Here is a 25,529-nt window from a genome sequence, read left to right as displayed (position 1 = left end):
TAGTTGATTACTTTGTTGTGGTCAACACAATTTAAAGTGAAATTTATTTATTTTACTGTCTTTGGACATTTTGATCTTAAAGCTGTAACAACCAATATTTTTATATTGACATATCTAAAGACTTAATGTGAAAGAGGTCACCCATAATGAAGAACCCACTAAGTGATCAAATGATTCTTAGTTCTATGGAGTGTTTCAGCACTTTGAGCTTCTGCCTTTGGTTTAACAGGACACAACTTCACTGTTTTGATTCAGTCTCACCACACTGAGCGAATATGTACTTAAATAATGTTGGTGTTGTTGATAGAAAGGCATATTTTTTTCTCTATTTGTATCTTTTCTACAGAAAGATCGTATTATCCTTAATTGATTTTTACCTCTGGTATCTTTTAAGTTGGTGGTTAACTTTTTCAGCTCTGAACAGTATATGCATTCAGCCGTCAATTTAGAAAGGTTTAACTGACACAAAAGTTCAGTGCTGCTCATGAAGCATATCCCAGTGAGCTCAAGTTAATAAGTGTTAGCACTTAGCTGAGAATATCAACATTTTTATCAACTCAGATCTTCTCGAATTTGGACAATGGAGACTGGACAGTCAGATAATAACTTTCAAAAAGACTTCAGGAAGAAAATCAGCCTGAAACCATTTGAGTGAGGGGGGTTGTCCCCTTTGAAAGCCCAACCCATCTCTGCCAACAAGTCTGTTCCTGACTTTTCCAACCTGTATTAACTTACTGTAAATGGGAGAGGCAGGAAACAGAGAGTTTCAGAGGGCAGAAGCACACCATGTTGAGTTAGATATAATTCATAGGCCACTACAGAGGACACCGTACGTAAACACTGTAAGTACATTTTTTATATCCAACAATTACCTTACAATGTTATTGTAAAATATGTGTGCTGATTCATATTGCGGTATAACAGTTATTTATTTATAATAAATGTTTACCTCCAAAAATAATATCAAAAGCCTATGTATTATCTGATATATTTGTACGCCTAATAGGACCAAAATGTATTTATAGACATTTCACTGCTCTGCTCATTCAAAGTTATACTATAGTCCTCAGACCTCAATGAGGAAGTTCAATGTCTTATAAGTCAGTGACCTCAAGGTGTGGCACTCTTTGTGCATTAAAAAGTCGAAACTACTTTTCTCAGCAAACATAATGAATATAGGAGAATCTTCAAGTTGTTCGATGAAATGTTTAAGTGCCAGTAGCCTATTTGGCTGTGCATTTTTTTCATAGCCCCGGTGATAAATTTAACTCTAGTTGTAGAGGATGAGGATGTCCTGGATACGTGCATGTCAAGCATTGCATTCTTTACTAATCTGCACCTCTCAGGTATATTTCTCTGAGCCGAGCTTATCTCTTTTTCTCCACATGTTGTAACAGTCAGTTTCCTGTGTAGACATGACACACTGACAGTTTGAGAATCCTGTGAAGATTTTTCCTCTGAGAAAATGTTTTATGTCTGTGAGCAGAGTGTCAAATAGAAATACAACATACCGTTTTTGATTGATTTTGGATTATATTTTAATAGTATAAAAATGCTGTTTCATGAGAGATAATAATAATAATAATAATAATAATAATAATAATAATAATAATAATAATAATAATAATAATAATAATAATAATATCAAATAAATGTACATATCCACTGTGTTTCACTTTGGTTTTGCTGTTGCTAAAAGGAGTTTGTTCTGAGCTTCTAGAAGCATTTAAAAAATACTTAAAATCAATGAAACATTATGCTTAAAATTCTAATAAATGGCTTTCTGTTTGCCGAAAGTTAAAAATGGATCCTTCATTTTGGAATATTAATATCCTAATGTTGTCTTTTTCTCAGGTACTCTGAAGCAAAGAAATGAATTTCCTCCAACAGCTACAAGTGACAGTCAACCCAAGAGAAACACACCCTATAATACAGTGTATAATTGACAACAAGCTCAAGGAGCTAAAGAAAATATTAAACAACGACAACACTAATCAAGCTTACCCATGCATTGAGTTGAAGGACTTCATAACACCACTGATTGCTGCTGTTGTATATAAAAGAAGAGATATTTTTACTTTCCTTCTGCAGCAGGGTGCAAACCCAAACTGTGCCTCTAACAAATTCTTGACACCCTTGCATTATGTGTCAATTTACAAAGGACCAGATTTTTTTGTGGAGAAACTGCTTGCAGCGAAAGCTAATCCAGATGGATGTAATTTACAGCCAATTACACCGCTGCAAACTGCTGCCATCAGTGACAGGGATTCTGTGTTTACAGTGCTAATTTCTGCTGGTGCAAAGGTATCATTGTTACCTGTCACTAGTCTCGGACATAGTACTCACAATGAAAAAATATCCAAAATGATTCATAACTTAGCTTCAAAAGGACATGAATTATGCTCCAAAATCAGATATTTTCTTGATATGGAAATCGCTGTGCCAAGGGGGCCAGCTGAAAAAGTGTTCCAAACATTTGGCAGTCACATGCTGTTGGAGCATCCTGAGACTCACCTGACCATGATTGAAACACTTTTTAGTGTTACTGGGAAAGGTTTAGAAGAATACCGCCGGAGATGTATCAAATGGCTAAAGGACACTGGAAATCTGAACTCCTACATTGCAGGTGCAGTCTGTCGCTTTCCAAACATCCCAAAGAAATATGTCAATCTTGCAATTGTAAGTTTGAATGCAGTTCTGTGCACTGTGGAAGAGATAACAAATGAACAAGCACTAGCTATAATCCCCTGTCAACTGGAACAGCTTTGCTCAGAAGGGATTTCTGCTATATGGCAAGTTGTTCTGCAAACACTTTATGTGATAACACAGAAAACAAAAGGCACAGGTGGCTGGGATCGCAACTTTACTGAGAAGTTAGGCAAAACAATTTCTCCTTTTGTGCAAGAAAAACACGAGATTACCATTAGACTCCTCACTTACGGTATATTTGGAAACATGCTTTCATTTGCACATGCATCTGAAATCTTTACATCAGTGGGGATCACCTCAGTGCCCGAGGACGTACTGACAGATGCAGATATGAACATGCTAAAAGATCTGAAAGAAGTGATCAGACGACTGGATAATCATTTCTGCAAACAAACATTGGAACATGAGGACGGTGCAGCCGGACCTGGATCCAAGAAAAAGAAGAAGAAAAAGAAGAAGAAAAAGAAGGAAACTCAAGAAGAGCAAAGAGACACAGTTTGCACTGCTGAAACTGATCAAATTGCAGTTCCCATTATGGAGTCGACTTCCAATGTTAAGCCAATACCACCTGTCAACACCACGACGTCATCAATAACACATGAATGGCTTAAAGTCAGCAAGAAGTGGAGAGAAAAATTAGAGAACCTTCTGAGCACTGATGAAAGCAAAGTAACCAAAATTAGGGGCATGATTTATGTGAATGATGCAGAATTCCGCATAGCGAGGGGAAGTGATGGTACTGAAGTCTTCTTGGGGCTGAGAGACGATGGCACTGAAGTTGCTATAAAGAAAATGTCTAAATGCAACTATCAGGAGCTGAAGAATGAGGAAGGAATTCTCCGACTCCCAGAGCTTGATCATCCATCTATTGTAAGATATGTTGACAATGCGGAGGATGAGAGCTTTGGATATCTTGGTCTTCAACTTTGTGAATACACATTGGAAGAATACATAAGAGATACCCCAATCAATGATGGTGGTCTGATGAGAAAGAATTTTGTCCATCAGCTTCTGGACAGTTTAAGGGTTCTTCACTCTCACGACCCTCCAATTCTCCACCGGGATCTCAAACCACAGAATGTTTTGATTGGTAAGACAAGTTCAAATATCCTGAAATGATAGAATTCACCTGAAAATCAAATAAAGTACAGCAATATTTGAAATCATAATTATAATACAAAACTTTGTTTCCTGAGTATGTATTTACTTTGTCCTGCAGATGTTAACGGCAGAGCAAGATTAGCTGATTTTGGTATAAGTAGACGGTTACTCAAAGGCCAAACAACCTGTCGAACAGGCAGTGCAGGAACAAAATGCTGGATGGCGAGAGAGACTTTAGCAGGAGGAGCTGACACACCGTACAAGAGAAGCACTGATATTCAGGTACATATTTCTGCTATACAAACTTCTTTTATGACTTGTTAAAAATACTTACTGAATTGTTCTGTTCATTTTAAGGTGGCAGGGATGATGATTTATTATATCCTGTCTGGTGGACACCATCCTTTCAGTGACTTACCCTTTAAAGTTGAGAGCAACATTTATGAAGGGATTTACACTCTGGACCATGTTGAAGATGCAGTGGCAAAGGATCTCATCGAGTGGATGATCAATAAGGAACCGAAGAGCAGACCTACAGTGGAGGAATGCTTGAGTCATCCCCTTTTCTGGACCACTGAAAGGTAAGAAGGAAACACTGATTGATTGATACGTTTATGGATAAAAATTCCTGTCAGCTGATTTTTCATGAGTTTCTGTTCTGTTTATTTTGCACTTTATATATCCTAACGTAAACTTATTTTCCAAGTGTTATGGAAATGTAACATCATAGATATATTTCAGAATAGAGAACATGAAGAACACCAAACATTATTATACACAGTATTTAAGTATTTATTCACGCAAGGAGAGAAGCAACAAGAGAATGATCAAACATTCTACTTGCAAACCACGGTAGTGCATCTCTGCAGTTTAGACAAATGCATCAGTTATTACACAGTAGTCCATCGCTTCATCACTATGTCAATTCACTGGGTCCTATAGAGGACAGTTGAAAGAAACACTCGGTCTGTAAAAGGTAACATGATGCTCTTGATTAGAGGAAACCAAAACTAGGGAGTTGAAGACAGGTTGGAAACAGGTGTCTCTTATCACATCTAGTAAGTTTCTACTGAATTTCTGCATTAAGGCCTTAACAGTCATTTTTCCTTTACACCAGGAGAGTAGAATACTTGAAGAAGATTGGTAACAGGGAGGAAGTGGCAAAGTATCGAGATGCTGACCAGGAATTCATTTCTCTGCTGGACCAATGTGCTGGGGAGGGAACCTTCAAACTATGGAAAGATAAGGTGACTACAACGTAACATTGTATTCTTTACTTGGAATACACCTAGTTGGTATTACTGAAGTCCAGTTTATTACTTAGTATAATTATAACGTTTGGCGTTACAGTTTTCACCAGAGGTGGTTCAGAAGATGGATCCCAAGAACAAAGCCTATCCTGACAACACACTGGCCTTACTCCGCTTCATACGAAACCTCCATGAGCACCAGTAAGTGAAACTGAGTTGATTTTGATTCAGGGACTTAAAATGAGAAATAAAGATTCTCCATAACTTCCTAACACTGAAACAGTAATTAAACTAGTGGTGCAGATTTTGAAGCTGACTGTTCATTTGTTTCTTTGTTTGCATGATGATTGTGTTTGCAGGCCCAAGGATGCAGCCAACATTGATTTGATGGAGATGTTTCCTGAACTCTTTGGATGCGTTTACAAATTTGCCAAGACTCAAGGGTGGAATTCAGAGACCCCTTTGAAGGAAATGTTTCATAGAGAAGACATCACCACCAGCTTTAGAAAGCTATCCATGAACCTGAAGGAGGACCTGGGTGCCCCAGTTCAAGAGTCTCAACCCAGTGACTTCAAGTGAAGTTGAATTCAAATAGGATTTCGAACTTCAAAAGCAAGGTTGAAATATAATTTGATATACTTGGGTGTATACCGTTTAGGTCTAATATTCCTTGTGATAATGGTGGTATACCCCCAACAATTTACACCAGTACCTGAGTGAAAGATAATTTTCCTGGTAAGGGGCTACGAGTTTTGGTTGTCATTTACCTCATGTCCCCATACCCTGTGGTAATGTACAGTATGTTGCCTTATCATCACTGGGGTTCTGTGTTCTGATGGACCCACAGGGGTTGACACTAAGGTTTCAAAAGCACTTGCCCATGGGGCAAGTACAGGTAATGTTTTACTTGCCAGAATGTCGTGTTCACTTGCCCAAAAAAACTGTTAAACAATGATATATATAGGCTAATTAAATTATACATTTTAGCGAACCGTATCTCTTAAATGCAAACACAGCTTACTAGTCTCATCCTGACCACATACAACCAACAACAATTCATATAAGCCTAGATATCATGACATCACACTACACCAAGCGCTTGGTCCTGCTGCAGCATCGTAAAAGGGCCTCTTTTTGCCAGGCACCTGGCCTGGTTTTGGGGGTCTCAGAAAACTCAGTCTAGCTCAGAGTCAAGCTGAAGGTAAGCTTCCACACAAAAGTGTTCAGAAAAATGTAACTTATTTTACTTATTTAAAACGGTCACATTGTGCGAAAAAGTGATAGTCTGCCATAAAATGATTAAAGTCCACCATGTTAAAGCTATTGCCCAGTTATACTGTAAGTAGGGAGGGGGTTCATTAATTTCTATTCATATTGATACCATTATAAAGACTCCACAATCCAAATCTTTATTGATACTTTTCTATTATTTTGTTAAAAGAGAACAGGTATTATTGCTTTAATTGCTTATAAGATTAGAAGAGCTAAGGATAGGACTTTAAACAGGTCATAATTCCATATTTAGGCCTACTAATAATGTTATATTGCTGGGGAAACAAGTTTTTCACCCAAACTGTATTATTCAAGCTTCTCACGAAAAACTTAAATTTCTTTTTTTCTTGATGTTACATTTGAACACATCATGATGTCATTTTATTAACCTGTGCCTAATAATCATTTTACTGAGCCGACCTGAACACATCACATTTGAACCGTTTGCGATTTTTTTTAAAGCCAACTAGTTCTTATCCTGCAGATTTTAATATGGATTTAAAAACGATCAAATTTTTTAACTGCGGGACTTGCTACACAGTCTCTCGTTTGCGTTTGTTGATCACTGCTGCTTTGAATGAATGCTGAGACGGTGCTGAGCCCGTCTGCAGCGGCAGCGACTCAGCGGACAGATTTTTTATTTTTATTTTTTGGGGACAGAGTTGAAGGCCTAATTAGTTGAAGATGACCCGACTCTACTCGATATTTAAAATTACATCATGTGACCTACTGGACTCCATAGCGGTATCGATAAGCTCAAACGTTATTGATTTCTGGGGTTTGAATATAGCGGAACCAGGTCCGTAGCCTAATAGAGCCGACTTTCGGAACGTAAACAGCGAAACTGCGCGCACACAGGCTGTTGTGTGTGTGTGTGTGTGAGAGAGAGAGAGCGTGATGCTGCTGGCTGCCGCGCGCAGCTGGCCAATAGTAAATATAGCCGATCTATTTTGTGTGAGTTAGCGGGAAAAAATAGTTTTGCGGACTCTAAAACACATGAATAAATAGCTTAGACTACTGACAACTCATCTAAAATCCACTTGCCCGGTCGGGCAACCAAAAAGCAATATCAACTTGTCCGAACATTATTTTCACTTGCCCCGGGCAAGCGGGCAAGCGTTAGTGTCAACCACTACAGTGCCCCTGTCTGGCCGTGATAAAACATCACACCCTGTTGCTTTTTTCATACAGGGAATGTCTTGAAAGCACAAGCCTTTAATTATCATAGCTGGGACCCCAGCACTTAGAGTGTAGTTGATACTGTAGGTGCTTTAGATTATATTGCGTAAAGTAAGAAAGGAAGAGATATATTCAGGACTGGATATAGCTAATGCCTTTTTAGAAAAAGATATGAATGGAAAATCCCTACTTATCGGTAGATAACTTTTTATCTAAGACGAACTATAAGTGGCAAAGCAGATAGAAGCTCTTTTTATCCATTCAGTGTTTAGGTGATGTCAGGGAAATGAAACCTACTTACAAGTTTGAAGAAAAGACTACTGACATGATTTAACTTTTATTTTTAGGTTAACACTACTGTATAAAAAGGTCCCACAGCAGGAGTCAGTGGAATCTAATAAATACATCTGATTAGAATCAGTCATTTATTTGCCCAAAAACGAAGGAAACAAAATGTTTGTGTAAATATTTCCACTCAAGATGAGAGGCTTTTTCAGTCTGTCATTCTGTTCTTTAAAAATACTGAAAGTTGACTAACAAGCTTCAAAATGTACATAAAACAAAGGCTGCATTGCCACTACCTGTTTGTCTCACAAAAGTCCCAACTGATCTTTGCACTTACTTTAAAATAAAATGTTACTGCAGCTTGCAAGAGCATGTTTTTATTTAAAAAAGGGTGTTTGCCAAATTCTTTTTAGATTAACCCAAAAACTGGAGAGAAGTCTACAAGTGCTTCTACTCATTAAGTGAATGGTATTGCAACTTTTAAAAAAAACAACATGATGGAATATGCAATCTTTATGAAATGCAGATTCTTTTGTATGATTTTGTTTTAAGCATATTGAATGTTACTCTTGAAATATACTGTAAATAATCAGTTGAGTATCAAAATAAACATGTAAAAGTATGATTGTAAGATGTGTTTTATCATTCATTAGTCGTTAGGGTAATAGCATTGACAATATTATTTTTTCTCCCCTCTGAGAATAATTGAATACTTTGTTGTGGTCAACACAATTTAAAGTGACATTTATTTGACTGCCTTTGTACATTTTGATCCGTAACAACCAATCATTTTATATTGACATATTTAAAGACTTAATGTGAAAGAGGTCACCCATAATGAAGAACCCACTAAGTGATCAAACAATTCTCAGTTCTATGGATCAGAACTGGTTTGGTGGTTTCAGCACTTTGAGCTTTTGCCTTTGGTTAAACAGGCCACAACTTCACTGTTTTGATTCTGTCTCACCACACTGAGCGAACACATACTTTCATAACATTGGTGTTATTGATAGAAAGGCATATCCTTTTCTGTATTTGTGTCTTGTATTATCTTCAATTTAATTTAATCTTTAATTGATTTTCACCTCTTGTGTCTTTTTAGATATTGGTTAACTTTTTCAGCCCTGAACAGTATAGCCACCAATTTGTACATACACTCAACGGCCACTTTATTAGGTACAGCGGTTCAGTTTCTTGTTAACACGCATAACTAATCAGCCAATCACATGTCAGCCACTCAATGCATTTAGGCATGTAGACCTGGACAGGACAACTTATTGAGATTGAAACCGAGCAACAGAATGGGGAAGAAAGGGGTTTTAAGTGACTTTGAACATGGCAATGTTGAGGGTGCCAGGAGGGCTGGCATGAGTATTTCAGAAAACTGCCTATCTACTGGGATTTTCACTGTAAACCATCTCTAGGGTTTACAGAGAATTGTGTGAATAAGAAAAAATATCCATGGAGCGGCATTTGTGTGGACGTACTGTAAATGCCTTGTTGAAGTCAGAGGTCAGTGGAGGATGGGCTGATTAGCTTTTTGGTTTTATAAGCCATTGAACAGGTGTACCTAATACATTGGCCGGTGAGTGTATGTCTGTATGTAGAAATTTTTAACTGAAGCTGAAGTTCAGTGCTGCTCATGAAGCATATCCCTATAGCTCAAGGTAATAAGTATTAGCACTTAGCTGAGAATATCAACATTTTTATCATCTCAGATCTTCTCAAATTTAGACAATGGCGACTGGACAGTCAGATAATAACTTTCAAAAAGACTTCAGGAAGAAAATCAGCCTAAAACAATATGAGTGAAAGGTGTTGTCTCCTTTGGAAGCCCAACCCTCTCTGCCAACAAGTCTGTTACAGACTCGTCCAAACTGTTCTTACTTACTGTTAATGGGAGGAGCGGATAGATGCACAAAAGAAGCACACCATGTTGAGTTAGATATCATTCATAGGCCACTACAGAGGACACCGTAAGTACATTTCTTACAATCCAACTATTACCTTACAATGTTATGTAATGAATGTCTACTTAATGAAAATAATATCAATAGCCTATGTATTATCTTATATATTTGTATGCCTACTAAGAGCAAAACGTGTATATAGACATTTCACTGCTCTGCTTATTCAAAGTTATACTATAGTCCTCAGACTTCAATGAGGAAGTTCCATGTCTTATCGGTCAGTGACCTCAAGGTGTGGCACTCTGTGTGCATTAAAAAGTCACAGCCACTTTGCTCAGCAAACATAATGAATATAGGAAAGTTTTCAAGTTATTTGATGAAATCTTAGGTGCCTGTAGTCCATTTGGCAGTGCATATTTTTTCATAGCCCTGGTGATAAATTTCACTCTAGATGTACATAACTGTATGTATTGAGCGGAAGAGGATGTCCTGGATACGTCCATGTCCATGCACATCGGCACCTCTCTCCTATACTTCTCTGCACAGACCTTTGGTGTTCTCTCTTTTCCTCCACGTTGTAACAGTCCATTGTATTACTGTTATAAAGTTCACAATGGACTGCTGCTGCTCTGTTGGCACACATTAATTCAGAGGGTTGTATTTACATAAAGCCAGATAACTTGGGCACAGGGTGGGGCAAGAAAGAATACATGCTCAGATATCAAATTCACGACTTCCATTGTGTGTAAACATGGTACACTTCACAGTTTGAGAGACGTGAAGATTTTTCCTCTGAGGTATTGTGTCTGTTATGTGCAGAGTTCCAAATAGAAATATGACATACTGTTTCTGATTGATTTTGTATTATAGGCTACTGTATTTTAAGAGTAGAACAATGCCATGTTATGATATTTTAGATAATAAAAACAAGTTGATTTACACATCCACTGTGTTTCACTTTGGTGTGGCTGTTGGTGAAAGGAGTTTGGTCAGAGCTTGAAGCATTAAAAAATACTTTAAAAAACAATGAAACACATATTCCCTAAATGATCCTTTCCTGTTTGCCAAACGTTTTAAATGGATATAACAATTTGGAATGTTAATAACCTACATTTCTCTTTTTCTCAGGTATGAAGCAAAGCAATGAATTTCGTCCAACAAGTAAAAGTGACAGTCACCCCAGAAAGAGAAACACACCCTATAATACAGTGTATAATTGACAACAAGCTCAAGGAGCTAAAAAAACTTTTAAACAACGACAACACTAATCAGGCTCACCCATGCATTGAGTTGAATGACTTCATAACACCACTGATTGCTGCTGTTGTATATAATAGAAGAGATATTTTCACTTTCCTTTTGCAGCAGGGTGCAAACCCAAACTGTGCCTCCAACACATTCTTCACACCTTTGCATTATGTGTCAATTCACAAAAGACCAGTTTTTTTTGTGGAGAAACTGCTTGAAGCAAAAGCTAATCCAGATGGAATAGATGTACAGCCATTCACACCGCTGCAAACTGCTGTCATCTATGACAGGGATTGTGTCTTTAAAGTGCTAATGTCTGCTGATGCAATGGTCTCGTTGTTACCTGTCACTAGTCTCGGACATAGTACACACAATCAAAAAATATCCAAAGTGATTTATCACTTAGCTTCAAAAGGACATGAATTATGCTCCAAAATCAGATATTTTTTTGATATTGAATTTGCTGTGCAAAGGGACCCACCTGAAAAAGTGTTCCAAACATTTGACAGTCACATGCTGTTGGAGCATCCTCAGACTCACCTGACCATGATTGAAACACTTTTTAATGTGACTGGGCGAGATACAGAAGAATACCGCCGGAGAAGTATCAAATGGCTAAAGGATCCTGGAAATCTGAACTCCTACATTGCAGGTGCAGTCAGTCGCTTTCCAAACATCCCTAAGATATATGTCAACCTTGCAATTCAAAGTTTGAATGCAGTTCTGTGCACTGTGGAAGAGATACCAAATGAACAAGCACTAGCTATAATCCCCTGTCTACTGGAACAGCTTTGCTCAGAAGGGAGCCTTGTTGAATGTCAAGATGTTCTGCAAACACTTTATGTGATAACACAGAAAACGAAAGGCACGGATGTCTGGGATCGCAACTTAACTGAGAAGTTAGGCAAAACAGTTGCTCCTTTTGTTCAAGAAAAACACGAGATTACCATTAGAATCATCACTTATGGTATATTTGGAAACATGCTTTCATTTGCACATGCATCTGAAATCTTTACATCAGTGGGGATCACTTCAGTACCTGAGAACGTATTGACATCGGCAGATATGCAAATGCTAAAAGATCTGAAAGAAGTGATCAGACGACTGGATAATCATTTCAGCAAACCAACATTGGAACATGAGGACGTTGCAGCCGGACCTGGATCCAAGAAAAAGAAGAAGAAGAAGAAAAAGAAGAAAAGGTCAGAAAAACAAGAAGAGCAAAGAGGCAAAGTCTGCACTGCTGAAAAGGATGCAACAGCAGATTCTACTATGGAGTCAACCGCAAATGTGAAGCCATTACCACCCATCAAAACCACAATGTCATCGATAAAACACAAATGGCTAAAGATCAGTAAGAGGTGGAGAGTCGAATTAGAGAACCTTCTGAGCACTGATGAAAGAAAAGTAACCAGAATTAAGAGCATGATTTATGTGAATGATGCAGAATTCCGCATAGCGAGAGGAAGTGATGGTACTGAAGTCTTCTTGGGGCTGAGAGACGATGGCACTGAAGTTGCTTTGAAGAAAATGAATAACGCCAACTTTCAAGTTCTGAAGAATGAGGAAGGAATTCTACGACTCCCAGAGCTTGATCATCCATCTATTGTACGATATGTTGATGCTGCAGAGGATGAGAACTTTGGATATCTTGGTCTTCAACTTTGTGAATACACATTGGAAGAATACATTGAACTCAAAATCAATGATGGTGGTCTGATGAGAACTGAGATTGAGAATTTTGTCCATCAACTTCTGGACAGTTTAAGGGTTCTTCACTGTCACGACCCTCCAATTCTCCACCGGGATCTCAAACCACAGAATGTTTTGATCGGTAAGACACGTCAAAATATCCTGAAATAATGAAATTCACCTACTGAAATGAATCAAATAAATTACAGAAATATTTGAAATCATAATTATAATACATAATCTTGTTTCCTGAGTCTGTATTTACTTTGTCCTGCAGATGTTAACGGAAGGGCAAGATTAGCTGATTTTGGTATAAGTAGACTGTTACCCAAAGGCCAAACGACCTGTCGAACAGGCAGTGCAGGAACACAGTGCTGGATGGCCAAAGAGACTTTGGGGAAAAAAGATGAAACACGGTACAAGAGAAGCACTGATATTCAGGTCAGTCATTAAGCTATACAAACTTCATTTATGATTTGGTAAAAAATACTTCCTTATAAATGTTCTATTCATTTTTAAGGTGGCAGGGATGCTGATCTATTATATCCTGTCTGGTGGACACCATCCTTTCGGCGACGAATCCTATGACTGTTTGTACAACATTCATAAAGGGAAGTCCACTCTGGACCATGTTGAAGATGTGGTGGCAAAAGATCTCATCGAGTGGATGATCAATGAAGAACCAAAGAACAGACCTACAGTGGAAGAATGCTTGAGTCATCCCTTCTTCTGGAAAAGTGAAAAGTAATCACTTTCATCATGGCCAATTAAGTCTCAGTAATTTAACTGATTTGCTATAATTATTAAAAGTAACGAAAAGGAGTTCATTAAAAAATGATTCACCTAACGTTGCGTTCTTTTTCCTACAACAATTCCACCTAGCATCTCTATATCATCACCACATTTTTTAATCACTATATAATAAAAAGGTTTATGTTGTTTATTTTGTTGTCAAACATGCACCCTAAACGTACAATTTTATTTTTCAGGAGGGTAGAATACTTGAGAAGGACTGGAAACAGGGAGGAGGTGAAAAACTGTCGAAATGCTGACCAGCAATTAATTGATTCGCTGGGAGAATATGATGCCAAAGGATCCTTCAAAGAGTGGAAAAAGAAGGTGATTGAAATGTAACAATTTTTGAACACCACTAGTTTCTATTTCTGTAGTATATTTAATAATTTAAAGGAATACTTTGGCAAACGTTTGTTTATGGTTATACTAACCGCCACAATAGTTGATGCTCAGAGCGAGTGGCCAGGCCGTGAAATGTAGATCTGTGACGTTCTGGCAGCTTCTGGCTCTGATTTTTACAAAAAGTGTCCTTTTTATAGCTTTATAGATTAAAATAGCTTAGTATGCCTTTATTATAATAAGAACACATTTTTTATGTTATAGTTTCCATCAGAAGTGGTCAATAAGGTAGAAGACAAGAAGAAACCCTACCCTGAAAACACACTGGGACTTCTGCGCTTTATACGGATTCTTCATGAGCACTAGTAAGTTCAAGCTAATCAAGGGTCTTACATTTTCAAGAATATACACACAATCAACTTCATGTTTTCCGTCTTATTTCTCTCACTGTTCTTTTGCTGGAAGCAATGAAAAGGTGATCACAGGGAAATATAAACATGTATTTCTGATTTTATTTTTTTTTCATTCCCCAGAACTCTACAAACATAATTTGTTTCCCATTCATTGTATTGGGGTGATGGGGGATATGTCAGAAGTGGGACAAGATGCTTAGAAGATTTTTTTTTTAACATTTTCACAATCCCTAGTCTGTGGATTACTGATGATTAACCAAACTATTTTAATTACAGTATTTATTGAATGTTTTTCCCACTCATTTACTGATTTATTGGTTCCTTTGTATGTGTGTAATCCCCTCCACCTTTATACACATTGACACATATCAGTTTTTGCTTGGTTCTGATCCTTTACTTTTTTAACATTACTTTGGTTATGCTTTTGCCACTTAGGCTACTACAAAAACAATATATATACAGTCATATGAAAAAGTTTGGGAACCCCTCTCAGCCAGCATTATAATTGACTCTGCTTTCACAAAAAAAATATAAAAGTGGTATGTCTTTAATTTACCAGGAACAGCTAAGTACTGGGATGTTTTCCAAACAAAGATTTTTTGAAAAGCAGTATTTGGTTGTATGAAATAAAATAAAATGTGAAAAACTGGCTGTGCAAAAATATGGGTACCCTTGTGGTTTTGTTGATTTTAATGCCTGTAACAGCATGTAAAACTGATGACTTTAAACACAAAGTTGGTTGGATTATGTTGTTAAGCCTTGAACCTCATAGAAATGTCTGTTTAATCATGAGAAAATGTATTTTAGGTGCCTAAATGCAAGTTGCACTTCTCTTTGACTCTCTGCTGAAGTGAGACAGAATGGGATCATCAAAACAGCTCCCAAAAGATCTGAAAAACAAAGATTGTTTATTGTCATGGTTTAGGGGAAGGCTACAAGAAGCTTTCCCAAAGGTTTCAATTGTCAATTTCGACTGTAGGGAACGTTGTCAGGAAATGGAAGGACACAGGCATAGTGGCAGTTAAACCCAGGCATGGCAGACCAAGAAAAAAACAGGAGCGGCATAGGTGGAGGATTGTGAGAATGGTTGCATACAACCCACAGATCACCTCCAAAGACCTGCAAGAACATCTGGCTGCAGATTGTGTATCTGTACATCGTTCAACAATTCAGCGCAATTTGCACCAAAACATCTGCTTTTTATAAAGACCAAATAACTTAATTTTTGTCTCATCAGTCCAAAGCATTTTCTTCCAATATGAAGCTGGCTTGTCTAAATGAGCTTTTGCATACTCCATGCAACTGTATCTGTGGCGTGGGCGCAGAAAGGGCTTCCTTCTCATCACCCGGCCATACAGATGTTTTGGTGCAAATTGCACTGAATTGTTGAACCATGTACAGATACACAATCTGCAGCCAGATGTTCTTGCAGGTCTTTGGAGGTGATCTGTGGGTTGTGTGCAACCATTCTCACAATCCGCCGCATATGCCGCTCTTGTACTTTTCTTGGTCTGCTAGACCTGGGTTTAACTGCAACTGTGCCTGTGTCCTTCCATTCCCTGACAACATTCCTTACAGTAGAAATTGACAATTGAAACCTTTGGGAAAGCTTCTTGTAGCCTTCCCTAAACCATGATAATGAATAATCTTTGTTTTTAAGATCTTTTGGGAGCAGTTGTGATGATCCCATTCTGTCTCACTTCAGCAGAGAGTCAAAGAGAAGTGCAACTTGCATTTAGGCACCTAAAATACATTTTCTCATGATTAAACAGACATTTCTATGAGGTTCAAGGCTTAACAACATAATCTAACCAATTTTGTGTTTAAATTCATCAGTTTTACATGCTGTTACAGGCATTAAAATCAACAAAACCACAAGGGTACCCATATTTTTGCACAGCCAGTTTTTCACATTTTATTTTATTTCATACAACCAAATACTGCTTTTCAAAAAATCTTTGTTTGGAAAACATCCCAGTACTTAGCTGTTCCTGGTAAATTAAAGACATACCACTTTTATATTTTTTTTGTGAAAGCAGAGTCAATTATAATGCCGACTGAGAGGGGTTCCCAAACTTTTTCATATGATTGTATTACTTCACAAGAAACACTTTCTTCTTGTCTTTTCCTCTTCTACTGAACTCATCAAAATTGTCGAATTCTATCGATGATTTTTAAGAATTATCTTGTAATACAGTTTTATTTCTCTGTTTGCAGTGCTGAGGACTTGGCCAAAATCAATCTGACGGAGATGTTTCCTGATCTCTTTGGATGTGTTTATACATTTGCCAACAGCAAAGGGTGGAATTCAGAGATCCCCCTGAAGGAAATGTTTGGAACAATGTTTTCCAGAGTGGGGAAAAAGCCATTCCCAATGGAGGGGCAAATCCAAAGCCCAGTTCAAGAATCCCAACCCACTTTTACTGAGCCAACAGCAATTGTCCACCAGGCTGGTCGACGTTAATGAATATAGGGGGGGTATTTACTTTGACTTAAAGGAGTCCTGCCACAACTGAGTTTGAATGAACTGCAGCTGCATGCTGCTTGGTGGTTAGACTGTTAACTGTTGACACTGGTTAATGGTGTGTCCTGCCCTGGAAGACAGCCACAAAGAAAGAGATAGAGGTTTGACATAGGTCTTAACATTTTCAATGCTTGTGATGGTTTTTAATTTTTGTCTGCTGTTTTTAACTAGCGTGTGGTTTATTTAGTTGGGTATCTTTTTCTTTCACATTTTTAATGTTTATTTATTTAACATTTATTGATACATGCATTATGTATTTTGTATGTGCTGTTGAAAGATAGAATGGAGTTTGACTTGAGTTCACTCTGTGTTCTATGGTGCAGGTTGCAGCTCATAGCTAAAAATAAGTGAGGCCTGTGTCTGTGTAGACAGGAAGTGAATGAACTGTAGCTATACAGGACGGGGGAGAGCGAGAGATGTAAAGAAGAAATTAATGTGTGATGTTGTATGATGCCAATTAATTGATTGTATTTAATTGTAATATTTTATATGTACTCATATACTGCCCTTAACTCTCTGACCTTAAAAGGGGATGTGACAAAGGACACTGTGTAGCAAAAAGACACATCTGCAATCCCCTGCATGTTGCAGGTCTGACTCATCCAAATGTATATGCGTAGGCTAAGTCTAACTTTATTTTTTTTTAAGGCTATCACTAAAAAAATCTCCTTCTGGTAAAGTATCCAGTGCCACTGCTGATGTCTTTCTTCATTAAAGGTTGGAACTGAACTACTTGATGGACTTACATATTTATTCCTATAGTCTTCTGTCACAAATCAGAGCTGGGCCGATTAGCGTTTGGAATGATTTTTGTTTCTCAAGGTTTTGACTATTTCCTAATGGCCTTGTCCTATTATCAGTGTTCATGGCCTCTCAGACTTTCAGATATACTACCATTCAACAAAGACTACCCACTAAGTGATCAAACAATTCTACAAACTGCTGACATTCCTTAAGGGTTGAACTATAATTTGATATACTTGGATGTATACAGTTTAGGTATACTATTCCCTGTGATAATGGTGGTATAACCCCAACCATTTATACCAGGACCTGAGTGAAAGATCCTTTTACTGCTAAGGGTCTTCGTGATTTGGTTGTCATTTACTTCATACCCTGTGGTAACGTACAGTATGTTGCCTTATCAGCACTGGGGTTCTGTGTTCACAGCGCCCCTGTCTGGCCGTGATAAAATATCACACCCTTTTTTTCATACAGGGAATGTCTTGAAAGCACAAGCCTTTAATTATCATAGCTGGGACTGTCACGACTTCAGCCAGTATTTAGTTTGTTTTCATATGTCTGTTTGTTTTCCTGGTTTACTTTCTACTCTCTTGTCATTTCAGACCCGGCCACTCCCCCCTGCTCTGCACTCCCTGTTGATTACTTTCACCTGGCCTAACCACACTCACCTGCTCCCCATCAGCTAATCAGCCCCTCAGTATTTATTCCACCCCATTCCCTTCAGTCATTGCCAGATTGTTAGATGTCCTATCATAGTGTCCTTACCAAGCTCTCCAGCTTCCGGACATTATCCTGCATATTGATCCTGCCTGCCTATTTGTGTTTTACTCTGCATTCTGGACTTTGGACTTCCCCCTTGCCTGCTCCTTCCGGTATTGTTACTGCATCATTTGTCTACCTGGTTTTGGCATCCGATTAAAAGTGTTTCTGATCCTGAACCGTTCATGTGTCTTGCATCTGGGTTCTTGTCTGTCATTTTCCTGAGACCCTGACGGGGACCCCAGCACTTAGAGTGTAGTTGATACTGTAGGTGCTTTAGATTATATTGTGTAAAGTAAGAAAGGAAGAGATGTATTCAGGACTGGATATAGCTAATGCCTTTTTAGAAAAAGATATGAATGGAAAATCCCTACTTACCGGTAGATAACTTTTTATCTAAGACGAACTATAAGTGGCAAAGCAGATAGAAGCTCTTTTTATCCATTCAGTGTTTAGGTGATGTCAGGGAAATGAAACCTACTTACAAGTTTGAAGAAAAGACCACTGACATGATTTAAACTTTATTTTTAGGTTAACACTACTGTATAAAAAGGTCCCCACAGCAGGAGTCAGTGGAATCTAAGAAATACATCTGATTAGAGTAAGTCATTTATTTGCCCAAAAACAAAGGAAACAAAATGTTTGTGTAAATATTTCCACTCAAGTTGAGAGGCTTTTTCAGTCTGTCATTCTGTTCTTTAAAAATACTGAAAGTTGACTAACAAGCTTCAAAATGTACATAAAACAAAGGCTGCATTGCCACTACCTGTTTGTCTCACTAAAGTCTAAACTGATCTTTGCACTTACTTTAAAATAAAATGTTACTGCAGCTTGCAAGAGCATGTTTTTATTTAAAAAAAGGGTGTTTGCCAAATTCTTTTTAGATTAACCCAAAAACTGGAGAAAGGTCTACAAGTGCTTCTACTCATTAAGTGAATGGTATTGCAACTTTTAAAAACAACAACATGATGGAATATGCAAGCTTTATGACATGCAGATTCTTTTATATGATTTTGTTTTAAGCATATTGAATGTTACTCTTGAAATATACTGTAAATAATCAGTTGAGTATCAAAATAAAAATGTAAAAGTATGATTGTAAGATGTGTTTTATCATTCATTAGTCGTTAGGGTAATAGCATTGACAATATTAGTTTTTTCTCCCCTCTGAGAATAATTGATTACTTTGTTGTGGTCAACACAATTTAAAGTGAAATTTATTTGACTGCCTTTGTACATTTTGATCCGTAACAAACACTATTTTTATATCGACATATTTAAAGACTTAATGTGAAAGAGGTCACCCATAATGAAGAACCCACTAAGTGATCAAACGATTCTCAGTTCTAAGGAGCGTTTCAGCACTTTGGTTTAACAGGCCACAACTTCACTGTTTTGATTCAGTTTCACCACACTGAGCGAATATGTACTTAAATAATGTTGGTGTTGTTGATAGAAAGGCCGATCTTTTTCTCTATTTGTATCTTTTCTACAGAAAGATCGTATTATCCTTAATTGATTGTTGGTGGTTAACTTTTTCAGCTCTGAACAGTATATGCATACAGCCGTCAATTTAGAAAGGTTTAACTGACACAAAAGTTCAGTGCTGCTCATGAAGCATATCCCAGTGAGCTCAAGTTAATAAGTGTTAGCACTAAGCTGAGAATATCAAAATTTTTATCAACTCAGATCTTCTCGAATTTGGACAATGGAGACTGGACAGTCAGATAATAACTTTCAAAAAGACTTCAGGAAGAAAATCAGCCTGAAACCATTTGAGTGAGGGGGGTTGTCCCCTTTGAAAGCCCAACCCATCTCTGCCAACAAGTCTGTTCCTGACTTTTCCAACCTGTATTAACTTACTGTAAATGGGAGAGGCAGGAAACAGAGTTTCAGAGGGCAGACAGAAGTACAGAAGAAGCACACCATGTTGAGTTAGATATAATTCATAGGCTTCTACAGAGAACATCGTACGTAAACACTGTAAGTAAAATTTTTACAATCCAACAATTACCTTACAATGTTTTTGTAAAATATGTGTGCTGATTCATATTGCGGTATAACAGTTATTTGGTTATAATGAATGTTTACTTACACAAATAATATCAAAAGCCTATGTATTATCTGATATATTTGTACGCCTACTAGGACCAAAATGTATTTAGACATTTCATTGCTCTGCTTATTCAAAGTTATCCTATGACCTCAGACCTCAATGAGGAAGTTCACTGTCTTGTAAGTCAGTGACCTCAAGGTCTGGCACTCTTTGTGCATTAAAAAGTCTAAACTACTTTTCTCAGCAAACATTATGAATATAGGAGAGTCTTCAAGTTGTTTGATGAAATGTTTAAGTGCCTGTAGCCTATTTGGCCGTGATTTTTTTTCATAGCCCCGGTGATAAATTTAACTCTAGTTGTAGAGGATGAGGATGTCCTGGATACGTGCATGTCAAGCATTGCATTCTTTACTAATCTGCACCTCTCAGGTATATTTCTCTGAGCGGAGCTTATCTCTTTTTCTCCACATGTTGTAACAGTCAGTTTCCTGTGTAGACATGACACACTGACAGTTTGAGAATCCTGTGAAGATTTTTCCTCAGAGAAAACATATTTTGTCTGTGAGCAGAGTGTCAAATAGAAATACAACATACCGTTTTTGATTGATTTTGGATTATATTTTAAGAGTAGAAAAATGCTATTTCATGAGAGATAATATTATTATTATTATTATTATTAATATTAATATTATTAATAATAATAATAATAATAATAATAATAATATCACATAAATGTACATATCCACTGTGTTTCACTTTGGTTTTGCTGTTGCTAAAAGGAGTTTGTTCTGAGCTTCTAGAAGCATTTAAAAAATACTTAAAATCAATGAAACATTATGCTTAAAATTCTAATAAATCGCTTTCTGTTTGCCGAAAGTTAAAAATGGATCCTACATTTTGGAATATTAATATCCTAATGTTGTCTTTTTCTCAGGTACTCTGAAGCAAAGAAATGAATTTCCTCCAACAGCTACAAGTGACAGTCAACCCAAGAGAAACACACCCTATAATACAGTGTATAATTGACAACAAGCTCAAGGAGCTAAAGAAAATATTAAGCAACGACAACACTAATCAAGCTTACCCATGCATTGAGTTGAAGGACTTCATAACACCACTGATTGCTGCTGTTGTATATAATAGAAGAGATATTTTCACTTTCCTTTTGCAGCAGGGTGCAAACCCAAACTGTGCCTCCAACACATTCTTGACACCTTTGCATTATGTGTCAATTAACAAAAGACCAGTTGTTTTTGTGGAGAAACTGCTTGAAGCAAAAGCTAATCCAGATGGAATAGATTTACAGCCATTCACACCGCTGCAAACTGCTGCCATCAATGACAGGGATTCTGTGTTTAAAGTGCTAATTTCTGCTGGTGCAACGATGTCAGTGTTACCTGTCACTAGTCATGAACATAGTACTCACAATGTAAAAATAACCAAGATGATTAATCACCTAGCTTCGAAGGGACATGAATTATGCTCCAAAACCAGATATTTCCTTGATATGGAAATTGCTTTGCAAAAGGACCCACCTGAAAAAGTGTTCCAAACATTTGACAGTCACATGCTGTTGGAGAATCCTCAGACTCACCTGACCATGATTGAAACACTTTTTAATGCAACTGGGCAAGGTGCAGAAGAATACCCCCGGAGATGTATCAAATGACTAAAGGACACTGGAAATCTGAACTCCTACATTGCAGGTGCAGTCAGTCGCTTTCCAAACATCCCAAAGCAATGTGTCAATCTTACAATTGTAAGTTTGAATGCAGTTATGTGCACTGTGGAAGAGATACCAAATGAACAAGCACTAGCTATAATCCCCTGTCTACTGGAACATCTTAGCTCAGAAGGGAGCCTTGTTGGATGTGAAGATGTTCTGAAAACACTATATGTGATAACACAGAAAACAAAAGGCACAGATGGCTGGGACCGCAACTTTAGTGAGAAGTTAGGCAAAACAATTGCTCCTTTTGTGCAAGAAAAACACGAGATTAGCATTAGAGTCTTCACTTACGGTATATTTGGAAACATGCTTTCATTTGAACATGCATCTGAAATCTTTACATCAGTTGGGATGACTTCAGTGCCCGAGGACGTACTGACATCTGCAGATATGCAAATGGTAAAAGATCTGAAAGAAGTGATCAGACGACTGGATAATCATTTCAGCAAACCAACATTGGAACATGTGGACTGTGCAGCTGGACCTGGATCCAAGAAAAAGAAGAAGAAGAAGAAGAAAAAGAAGAAAAGGTCAGAAAAACAAGAAGAGCAAAGAGACGAAGTCTGCACTGCTGAAAAGGATGCAACAGCAGTTCCTAATATTGAGTCAACTTCAAACGTTAAGCCATTACCACCCATCAACACCACAGTGTCATCGATAAAACACAAAGGGCTAAAGATCAGTAAGAGGTGGAGAGTAGAATTAGAGAACCTTCTGAGCACTGATGAAAGTAAAGTAACCAGAATTAAGAGCATGATGTATGTGAATGATGAAGATTTCCGCATAGCGAGAGGAAGTGATGGTACTGAAGTCTTCTTGGGGCTGAGAGACGATGGCACTGAAGTTGCTTTGAAGAAAATGAATAACGCCAACTTTCAAGTTCTGAAGAATGAGGAAGGAATCCTACGACTCCCAGAGCTTGATCATCCATCTATTGTACGATATATTGATGCTGCAGAGGATGAGAACTTTGGATATCTTGGTCTTCAACTTTGTGAATACACATTGGAAGAATACATTGATCTCAAAATCAATGATGGTGGTCTGACGAGAATTGAGATTGAGAATTTTGTCCATCAACTTCTGGACAGTTTAAAGGTTCTTCACTGTCACGACCCTCCAATTCTCCACCGGGATCTCAAACCACAGAATGTTCTGATTGGTAAGACACGTCAAAATATCCTGAAATAATGAAATTGACCTTCTGAAATGAATCAAATAAATTACAGAAATATTTGAAATCATAATTATAATACATAATCTTGTTTCCTGAGTCTGTATTTACTTTGTCCTGCAGATGTTAACGGAAGGGCAAGATTAGCTGATTTTGGTATAAGTAGACTGTTACCCAAAGGCCAAATGACCTGTCGAACAGGCAGTGCAGGAACACAGTGCTGGATGGCCAAAGACACTTTGGGGAAAAAAGATGAAACACGGTACAAGAGAAGCACTGATATTCAGGTCAGTCATTAAGCTATACAAACTTCATTTATGATTTGGTAAAAAATACTTCCTTATAAATGTTCTATTCATTTTTAAGGTGGCAGGGATGCTGATCTATTATATCCTGTCTGGTGGACACCATCCTTTCGGCGACGAATCCTATGACTGTTTGTACAACATTCATAAAGGGAAGTCCACTCTGGACCATGTTGAAGATGTGGTGGCAAAAGATCTCATCGAGTGGATGATCAATGAAGAACCAAAGAACAGACCTACAGTGGAAGAATGCTTGAGTCATCCCTTCTTCTGGAAAAGTGAAAAGTAATCACTTTCATCATGGCCAATTAAGTCTCAGTAATTTAACTGATTTGCTATAATTATTAAAAGTAACGAAAAGGAGTTCATTAAAAAATGATTCACCTAACGTTGCGTTCTTTTTCCTACAACAATTCCACCTAGCATCTCTATATCATCACCACATTTTTTAATCACTATATAATAAAAAGGTTTATGTTGTTTATTTTGTTGTCAAACATGCACCCTAAACGTACAATTTTATTTTTCAGGAGGGTAGAATACTTGAGAAGGACTGGAAACAGGGAGGAGGTGAAAAACTGTCGAAATGCTGACCAGCAATTAATTGATTCGCTGGGAGAATATGATGCCAAAGGATCCTTCAAAGAGTGGAAAAAGAAGGTGATTGAAATGTAACAATTTTTGAACACCACTAGTTTCTATTTCTGTAGTATATTTAATAATTTAAAGGAATACTTTGGCAAACGTTTGTTTATGGTTATACTAACCGCCACAATAGTTGATGCTCAGAGCGAGTGGCCAGGCCGTGAAATGTAGATCTGTGACGTTCTGGCAGCTTCTGGCTCTGATTTTTACAAAAAGTGTCCTTTTTATAGCTTTATAGATTAAAATAGCTTAGTATGCCTTTATTATAATAAGAACACATTTTTTATGTTATAGTTTCCATCAGAAGTGGTCAATAAGGTAGAAGACAAGAAGAAACCCTACCCTGAAAACACACTGGGACTTCTGCGCTTTATACGGATTCTTCATGAGCACTAGTAAGTTCAAGCTAATCAAGGGTCTTACATTTTCAAGAATATACACACAATCAACTTCATGTTTTCCGTCTTATTTCTCTCACTGTTCTTTTGCTGGAAGCAATGAAAAGGTGATCACAGGGAAATATAAACATGTATTTCTGATTTTATTTTTTTTTCATTCCCCAGAACTCTACAAACATAATTTGTTTCCCATTCATTGTATTGGGGTGATGGGGGATATGTCAGAAGTGGGACAAGATGCTTAGAAGAGTTTTTTTTTAACATTTTCACAATCCCTAGTCTGTGGATTACTGATGATTAACCAAACTATTTTAATTACAGTATTTATTGAATGTTTTTCCCACTCATTTACTGATTTATTGGTTCCTTTGTATGTGTGTAATCCCCTCCACCTTTAGACCCTGTTTCCACCTGGCATTAATATGTGGTTCTGAGGAATCCGATCGTTATATGTAAATGTAATATGCTTGTTCACACCTGGCCTTAACAATGCGTCTTCTATGCGCGTTTGCAATCCGGATTCGAATTCCCCGCGCTGTATACATCAGGTTGGCAATCAGGCCACGCCCCCTTTGGGGGGAAAACAAACCGAACGTGACATTGACTATAATGCAAAATTGCGGTCCAAAACAGCACCAAAAGAAAACGATCAGAGGTAAATAAGTTAAAATTTGACCGACCGACACAATGTCAAGATCCTTTACAACAACTCTGCAGGCTGGATAACGTTAAAGACACTTAGAAATGATTAATTCTATCAATCTAAAACCATGTCTTTTTAGTCTCTCAGCATCAAGCTGGCGCAATGATCCGACCCATTGGCCAGAGATATCATGCCCTGATATATATCTTCACCTCACAGAGTCTCTATGTAAGCTGATTACACGTTAAATAATTGTTATTTTAAGTTTTGTTGTCTGTAATAATGCTTACTATGTTAATATTATAGCGCTATGCCTTGACTAGACTGTACCAACTGTTCTAACGGCTCATTACGATAGC

The 25,529-nt window shown here is 37.5% G+C and overlaps 3 protein-coding genes across 3 annotated transcripts in view; all 3 read left to right on the top strand.

The window, feature by feature from the left end:
- The first annotated feature begins 779 nt into the window (after positions 1–779).
- Positions 780–8,211, top strand: LOC307269232 (uncharacterized protein). The gene is made up of 7 exons (XM_080052109.1): positions 780–842; positions 1,855–3,799; positions 3,929–4,092; positions 4,168–4,391; positions 4,928–5,057; positions 5,161–5,261; positions 5,420–8,211. The coding sequence occupies exons 2-7, from the start codon at positions 1,873–1,875 to the stop codon at positions 5,637–5,639; spliced, it is 2,766 nt and encodes a 921-aa protein (XP_079908235.1). The 5' UTR covers positions 780–842; positions 1,855–1,872; the 3' UTR covers positions 5,640–8,211.
- Positions 8,212–12,019: 3,808 nt separating this feature from the next.
- On the top strand, positions 12,020–14,146 carry LOC307269427 (uncharacterized protein; the record flags this gene model as incomplete). The annotated part of the gene is made up of 5 exons (XM_080052395.1): positions 12,020–12,788; positions 12,924–13,087; positions 13,167–13,390; positions 13,636–13,765; positions 14,045–14,146. 5 exons carry the CDS (start codon positions 12,020–12,022, stop codon positions 14,144–14,146), a joined length of 1,389 nt encoding a protein of 462 aa, XP_079908521.1.
- Positions 14,147–20,118: 5,972 nt separating this feature from the next.
- Positions 20,119–25,529, top strand: part of LOC307269408 (serine/threonine-protein kinase/endoribonuclease IRE1-like) — a 6,534-nt gene continuing 1,123 nt past the window's right edge. Inside the window, exons 1-6 of the mRNA XM_080052372.1 lie at positions 20,119–20,203; positions 21,211–23,167; positions 23,303–23,466; positions 23,546–23,769; positions 24,015–24,144; positions 24,424–24,524. Coding sequence (XP_079908498.1) covers positions 22,054–23,167; positions 23,303–23,466; positions 23,546–23,769; positions 24,015–24,144; positions 24,424–24,524 — 1,733 coding nt within the window. The 5' untranslated portion in view covers positions 20,119–20,203; positions 21,211–22,053. The remainder of the gene's footprint in view (positions 20,204–21,210; positions 23,168–23,302; positions 23,467–23,545; positions 23,770–24,014; positions 24,145–24,423; positions 24,525–25,529) is intronic.

The sequence above is a fragment of the Ammodytes marinus genome (assembly GCF_949987685.1).
Source record: "Ammodytes marinus genome assembly, chromosome: 23".
In the NCBI taxonomy this organism is placed as follows: domain Eukaryota; kingdom Metazoa; phylum Chordata; class Actinopteri; order Uranoscopiformes; family Ammodytidae; genus Ammodytes; species Ammodytes marinus.
This window is presented reverse-complemented; position numbering and strand designations above follow the sequence as displayed.